The sequence below is a fragment of the Myotis yumanensis genome, unplaced genomic scaffold (assembly GCF_028538775.1).
Source record: "Myotis yumanensis isolate MYYU_CA2020_CCGP unplaced genomic scaffold, mMyoYum1.0.hap1 SCAF_8, whole genome shotgun sequence".
Taxonomy (NCBI): Eukaryota; Metazoa; Chordata; class Mammalia; order Chiroptera; family Vespertilionidae; genus Myotis; species Myotis yumanensis.
Genome location: NW_027223759.1, coordinates 30,158,090 through 30,165,275, shown reverse-complemented (window position 1 = coordinate 30,165,275; position 7,186 = coordinate 30,158,090). Strand labels below are relative to the sequence as shown.

The following is a 7,186-nucleotide window of genomic DNA, read 5'->3' as shown; positions in this document are numbered from 1 at the left end:
TTATTTCCATGGCACACCAAGTATTTAGGTGATAAAAATGTATTACCAAGAATGGGAGTTCTGATGAGCAAAAGCTCATTTTGCAGAGAATGTTGAAAATATAAAGCTTCCCCCCAAATCTCCACTGTCTTCCCGAAGTTCTACTGGATGAAAGAATTTCACAAACTGCAGAGGGCACTCTCCTGCACAGATACCTGGTGGTCCCTGGGAAGACCTAGGTCCCCAACGGGCCAGACACCTGCCCTCGCCCGAGGACCATACAGGGACCAAACATGAGCAAGGTCATTGTCATGTCAGCTGTGGAGATACTCGCCTGTGCAGGCATCACCACCATCTCTGGTCAGCATGAACTCTGGGAGCAGAAGTCCTTGCAAGAAGGTTGGAAGGCTTTGCCCCTATAAATTATGCCTCGGTGCTGGAATGTGGGCTGACCAAAGCGAAGTGTCGGCAGGCGGAAGCGGATGGTCCTTTCTTGGTGGAGCTGGTGAGGTGTGTTCAGTCTGCTCCTGAGGGAGGTCTTCTCTCAGGGCTGGTTTTGGGAGCCAACCAAGATCACTTTCAGATTATAGTGTGTGTGTGTGTGTGTGTGTGGGGGGGGGGGGGGGGGGGGCTTACCTTGCCCTTCCACCTTCTGGAAACCAGATGGTCAGAGAGGGGCTATCAGGCTCTGGAAGACGTGGCAGAAGACCCTCTATAAATCCAGGAGGAGCTGAAGGGGCAGCGTGTCCCAGGCCACTGTCCTCTGAGGAACTTCTGGTGAAGTCTCAGGTGGGGTTACTCACCACCTTGGAAGGGCGCTAGCCCCAGAACGCACACACTGTGTGCATTGCAGCCTCAGAGCTGTCAGTCATCGTCTTGTTGGATCCTCATAGACAAGGAAGACAGAATAGCCACACGTTACAGAGCGGCCCAAGCTCAGTTTCTGTGTGTTTGACAGAGGGAGGGGACACCTGACTGGCCACTGGTAGGAAGCAGAACCTGTGCTAAGGCATGAAGCCACCTCAGAGAAAGGGCAGAGTCACAAGTTCTGACCTCAGGGACCCTGACATCTTTGGAGAATTACCTAGAAGAGATAACAAGTAAGATGTCATCCAGACATCTTGTGTTCTTGGCAAAAGCATATCCCTTGCCATCACCTGACAACGGGGTCCCACTCATGACAAGGGTGGAAATAACTGAGGGCAGGTTGTGGCTCCGTTACAGGCAGCCTGAGGTCACAGCTTCGCCCAGGTGCCATTGAACACCGTGCTTCTGTATTCTCTCACCTTCATTGTAGCTTCACTCTAGCTACCTGTAAACACTCCTGCCCAGGGCTTTAGTTTTACCTTAGAGTATTCAGAATAAAGGGTCACAGAAATGAAGAGAAAGGATTCCCCAAAGCCATGGTGTCAAAGCGATGCTAGTAAAAGTCCTAATGATATTTAACTGTGGAAGGAAGGGTGAGGCAGCTGTGAGCCCTATACTACAAGTGAAAATCATGTTTGACACCAAAAATAAAACCCTGGAAAAAAAAAAGACAGAGGAGTGTGTATGTTGTTTCTGGTTCCAGTTTGTGGCAAAGCTGTCCTCATGTCTCCTGATGGGGCTGTTCATAGCGACAAGAATGCAACAATCTGTATGACATCGTCAACATGCACAATGCTGTTTCTCCAAAATTTTATTTTAATTTAAATTACAGGGCCAGCCATAGTCTGATAAGAAATTACTTTTCTTCAGGAGAAAGGAAATGCTCTCACGGCATTGTTAACAGGTGTCTCCATCTCCACCTCTTTCTAAGGGTTAAAAATCACATGAAATAACTGACTTATGCAAAATTAAACCTTTATGACACAAAGAGAAACACCTCCAGTTTAATAGTTTCGTAACATGAATATATTAAAGGATCATAACTTTAAATGCAACTTTTCAACTTTGAATGTTTTCACATTTTTGTTTAAAATCAAACAAACAAAAAAACAACAACCCCAAAATCTTAACTATGCCCAGATTCCAATGCGATGTACCACACGGTGTTTTGACACGCTGCCCTCACTGTCCTCCACGCTCCAGTGCTATGATGACGTCACGGAGTGGACGGAGTGTCGTTTCCAGTTCTAAGAACCAGCTTGGCAGGAAACCTTCCTTCCACCCGGTGTACTGTTCCCCCCTGAAACCTGACACCCAGCACTGGACACAGAGCCAGGAGGCTTCACGGCCAGGTCTGCCTTCCCGAACGTCTTGATATTTTCAACTCAAGAAGCTTAGATCACTTCCCCTACTTCCAATGGAAAAATATGAATGATTTTACACAGATTTTGGTAAAGACAGCCTCAGGAAAACCAATGCCGACTGCCATTTAATTAAATAGAATAAAATACATCTATATTTTCTGGAGCTATTTTCCTAACTGGTGTTCCTAGAAGGAGGTCTTGCAACCTGCTGAAGCATCTCTTGGGAGTTTCTTTTTACTGGCCGATAAATAATTCAATTAGTAGGAGAGGCTAGCAAAGAATAATCATGTAAATTTCTTAGTCAGCCACAGCCATGCTAAATTCAAAATGGCAAACTCTGATTGTAAGTTGTGATCTTTGTATCACTAAGATGAACAGATACCATTCTAATAACTTTACATAGATTTATCCTAGGAGACGTTGCTCTGCCGTGGTCACAGTAACAAAAAAGTGGTGCAAAATCAGTTACTTTATAAATACTGATAATTTGCAGCATTAAGGAATAGAACATTAAAAAAAATAAATTTCCCCATAGGACACCTGTGACTAGGAACTCTTCTTTTCCTAAGAGAAGCCGAAGTTTAATGATTCAGTTCCACAACTACTGGAACTGAAGAAGACTTACTCTAAAGAAGAAAAGGTGCTCTACTGAGGTTTCTCACACAGAGAATCAGCGTTAATTGCGCATAATCAGTATCATCCATAGATTGAGGAAACTCATTTTAAATGAATAAGGCCAGTACTATGCAGGAAAGAGGGCTGACTGAGTTCCAAGTCTGTATTGTACCCTACTGATGGCACCCCACTAGATAACTGAATACAAAGAAGGATTGGTTTACTTTTGTTTTTTAATGCTGTGATACTTAAATGTTAAATCAGCATTTTCATGTGATCTGAAGTATTTCAATTACATATGAGCATTCATTTTTTTGCAAAGACTCAATATTAGGTAATAGTTACATACTAATACAATAACATTCCTCTGCTGTACAAATTAAATCATTTAAAAGAAATGAGCATTCTAAGAATTATATACAAAAGAAACCTGTAAGCATTGTTGAAATGAAATGCAAGGTGTCGTTGCTAGCTCTACTGTTTGAAAAGACCTTCCAAAAGGGAAATTAACAAATACCTTCCAACATATCCAGGTTTACAAGTCTCAAGAAAATCAAATGTCAAAAAATTCTAGAAAGCCGTGAAAAGCATATATACATTTTCCTTATGACCTTATGAAGCGTCACACTTTTAAGAAGTTGCTAAGTTTCAGTATCAATTTATTCGCACATCAACTTTAACCACCCCAAAAGCTCACATCGTGGGTACAGTTCCCCTGATTCCAAATACAGCTCTGCACGATCTTCCTGTAGTGAAGGCAGACAATCTCACCAAGAATCCATGCCCAGCTCTTTAACATAAGTGCAAACCTGCAGGTTTAATCTGACCCTATCATGCCTTCCGCCCCTCCGTCACACTATCACCCCTACATTTGCCCTCACGAACCTAGCCGTGTTCAGAACTCCTACAGCAAACAGGGTCTCTGAATTCTGAAATGACACAAAGATCAAGAGAAAGTCCACGTGTGCTCTAGTGTGCAAGAAAGCAGCAGCTACGTTCTCCAAGATGGACTAAAAAAACAAAACAAGATAAAATGAAAAACCGTTCACTTAACAGCAGACTAGCATAATGTTCCTCATGAATCGGTGAGAGTGCCTGGTGCTGACGAGCTAACAGCAGGTGCTGGGTTTGGATTTAATATTTCGGATGTTTATGGGGAGTTAGGCTTCTTGCTGAGCTGGTCTCTTCAAGTCCCTAATCTGTTTAACTAAATAGGTCTTCTCGTCATTAAACTGCTCGTCCTCGGTCCTGTCGTTCTGAAACTTGCTGAGGAACTCTATGAGTTTGGTCTGGTTCTTGAGGAGGATGTCTAGGATGGGCTGTGTCTTGTTAGGGTTGGCAACAAACACCTGCCGGAGAGAAATCTGCATCAGCTACCGGAAAGAACAAGGCAGGACACATCCAGAACTTCCCTCCCTGGGCACGTGAAGTCGGGATAACTCAGTCAGAGGTTTGTGCTTCAGGATAACTTATTTCACAATTTGAAAATTAAAAAAAGATGTACATGCTTTAGTACAAAGAGGACTGGTACTTTCCCTCATGCTCTGAAACTCAGTAGTTGGTATTAAAATATAGATGCTGATTTTAGGATAACATTTGCAGAAATTATTTCTGGGCACAGAAGGTCAAAATGAATTTTGAGAATAAAAACCTCCACAGAAAGCATTAAGATACGGGTTACCCCTTAACTTTGTGATTAATAATTTTCTAAGACAAATGGCACTCCTCTGTAAATAAACTTATTCTGTTCCCAAATTGAAATGTTTACCCTGTTTCTGGGTCTATTTTTCTGTTTAAATGTTGTACCACACAAAACATGAAAATTAACTGAATTGTATCACTTAGATTACCAAAGTGGGGCTAATACTATTTCAGAAATTTGTAAACAAAATGAGACTGACGACTTCAGGAGAAAATATTGTTTGTGGTTTTAGTACTCTACCTTAAAAACGTGAAAGGCCTCAAACTGGATGTTACGACTTTTGTCTCGTAGAAGATTCATCATTAATTTGAGGTTCTCCGGTTTACTGATGTATTTTGTCATAATTGTGAAGTTGTGTCGGTCTAATAATAGTTCACCGAGAAGCTGAGAAGACATTTAAAGAATCACTCTACATTATCATTAAGAGTCTAAGGAAAATCAAAGTCTGAAAAATAATTCATTTAATAATCATCATTATTAAGTACAGAGTATCACTAGGCCCCCCCAAAGACCGATGAAGTGAACCAAACTATGACCTAGAACAGTGATGGCGAACCTATGACACTCGAACTCATTTTTTTGGTTGATTTTTCTTTGTTAAATGGCATTTAAATATATAAAATAAATATCAAAAATATAAATCTTTGTTTTACTATGGTTGCAAATATCAAAAAATTTCTATATGTGACACGGCACCAGAGTTAAGTTAGGGTTTTTCAAAATGCTGACACGCCGAGCTCAAAAGGTTCGCCATCACTGCCCTAGAAGCTATGGAGTGCTTACTGTCTGTTACACAAACACCCACCTTTCCCTTGGGCATTTAAACCTATGGTGAGTCTGACACTGCTCTCTGAAGAGAATATTCAGGCACATTTGGCCTCAAATTTAAGACTGTCAGAGCCTGCCTGCTCTTTAAATAGCATTTGTGTTATCTCACTAGAAAGAAACTATCGAAGAAAGTGTTTAGAAGTTCTTGATAATTCCTGTTAACTAACCACAAACCTTAGCTTAACTAAAAATTAATTTTTTTATTTTTAAATTTTATTTATCTGGATTTCATAGGACAAAGGATCATGTCCGAAGTTTTCTGTACACTAACTTCTACTCATGCCAAAGTTATCATAGCTGATTCAGAAAGGCTGATAAAAATGAACACTTTTCTATTCCTTCTTCAGCCAAGTATCCTGAAGATACTCCATTTCTTCCTAGTGACTCCTCACCACTAATAACATCAGTTAAGCAGAAAAGAAACCTGTGCCTTCAGGGCTTACTGAATTCACAGAGGTTGGTTATACCTTATCAGTCCTTAATTTTTCAATTGTTGTTGCTTATTCTAGATTTTCTTTGGCAGCCACCTCTTCACGCCATCAGTGCCCACATCTAGTGCAGATCGAGTGTGTGGTGATGTGGCCTGCAGTGGGAGAGGGCCAAGGTGTGGCCCTTGTGGACAGAGGCAGAAGCAGAGTGGGGGAGGGGCTAGTCCTGGTACCATCGGCCTGGGTTCGAGTCCTGCTTCCCTGCTCCTTGTGAGCTATGTAACCTCGAGCACGCTGTTAACTTCCAATGGAATTGTTCATATCCTATTTTGATACGGAGCAGCCAAACCCGTCTATGGTCCAGTCTCACTGCTTACTCCTTCCCCTTCCCTCACACAGCAAGTCCCTGACATTAGGGTTGCATCCTGGGGAGATAACACCTGCAGTGTCTTCATCTAACCGACATGATTCTAAGTTTTGAAAATATGCTTCAAAATCTAAAACACTGCATTGCTAAGAGATAAAGTCCTCTTCGAAATTCTGTGTGTTGCATTTGGGATCTCTAACTTACAGAGGCGGGCAAGAGCCCTGTGTGGACCTCTGCTGAACCCCACCCCTTTCCACAAAAATTCTGATCATGGACAAACATATTTTCATCTAAAGGTCTAAGACCCACATACTAGCATAACCCCCTTTCCCCAAATCCAAAATTCAAACACAGGGTGAAGAGATGTGAAGTACATAAAATAAATAACTGTCATACCTTGAGTGACTGTCTTTTTGTCACATAATTTTCTGAATGAAGTAACTTCTCATACTCACTGAAGAACTAAGACAAAAAACACATATCAGAGTTATTTATTTGTTTTTTGAAGACGGGTAGATAATGTCAGAAAGTTTGAGTGGAAGCTCTAACACCTCGAAGGTCAATCACTGCCCAAGCTCGCCTCTGCCAGCCTGTTCCACACCCTCCCTCCGAGGTGCTCAGAAACCCTCAGGGTGATACCTGCTGATGACCTCTGCAAAGAGGGCTCCTGGGTCTGATCCCCTCCCAGCCCTAGACAGGCCCATATACTAGTAGAGCTTAAATCTGATCCTCTTCTGTCACCCAGACTCCATATTCACGAAACAACTCCCTTCCCCCGACCGTTTCTCACTGCTGAGTCAGCTATCATTTCTTGGTGTTATATTAGAAAATTCATATTCGTTACGGAGGAGAACTCAACTAGTCCAAAGCATAAACACAAAGAGAAAAGTTACCTGTTCTTTCAACGCATCAAGTAAGGAGAGAAAATAATTAAGAACAGAAGAGAGGGGAAACTCATACTGTGTTATATTGGAAGAGGTCCTACAGAATGTAGGCTCAGGCTCAAACTTGAATAATGGGAGGGATTTCACTTAGA

The 7,186-nt window shown here is 41.9% G+C and overlaps 1 protein-coding gene across 1 annotated transcript in view; it reads right to left on the bottom strand.

Moving 5' to 3' along the window:
- Positions 1 to 1,639: 1,639 nt before the first annotated feature.
- Positions 1,640 to 7,186, bottom strand: part of CAB39 (calcium binding protein 39) — an 84,463-nt gene continuing 78,916 nt past the window's right edge. Inside the window, exons 7-9 of the mRNA XM_070422371.1 lie at positions 6,547 to 6,612; positions 4,768 to 4,911; positions 1,640 to 4,174 (exon numbers count right to left, since the gene is read on the bottom strand). Coding sequence (XP_070278472.1) covers positions 3,986 to 4,174; positions 4,768 to 4,911; positions 6,547 to 6,612 — 399 coding nt within the window. The 3' untranslated portion in view covers positions 1,640 to 3,985. The remainder of the gene's footprint in view (positions 4,175 to 4,767; positions 4,912 to 6,546; positions 6,613 to 7,186) is intronic.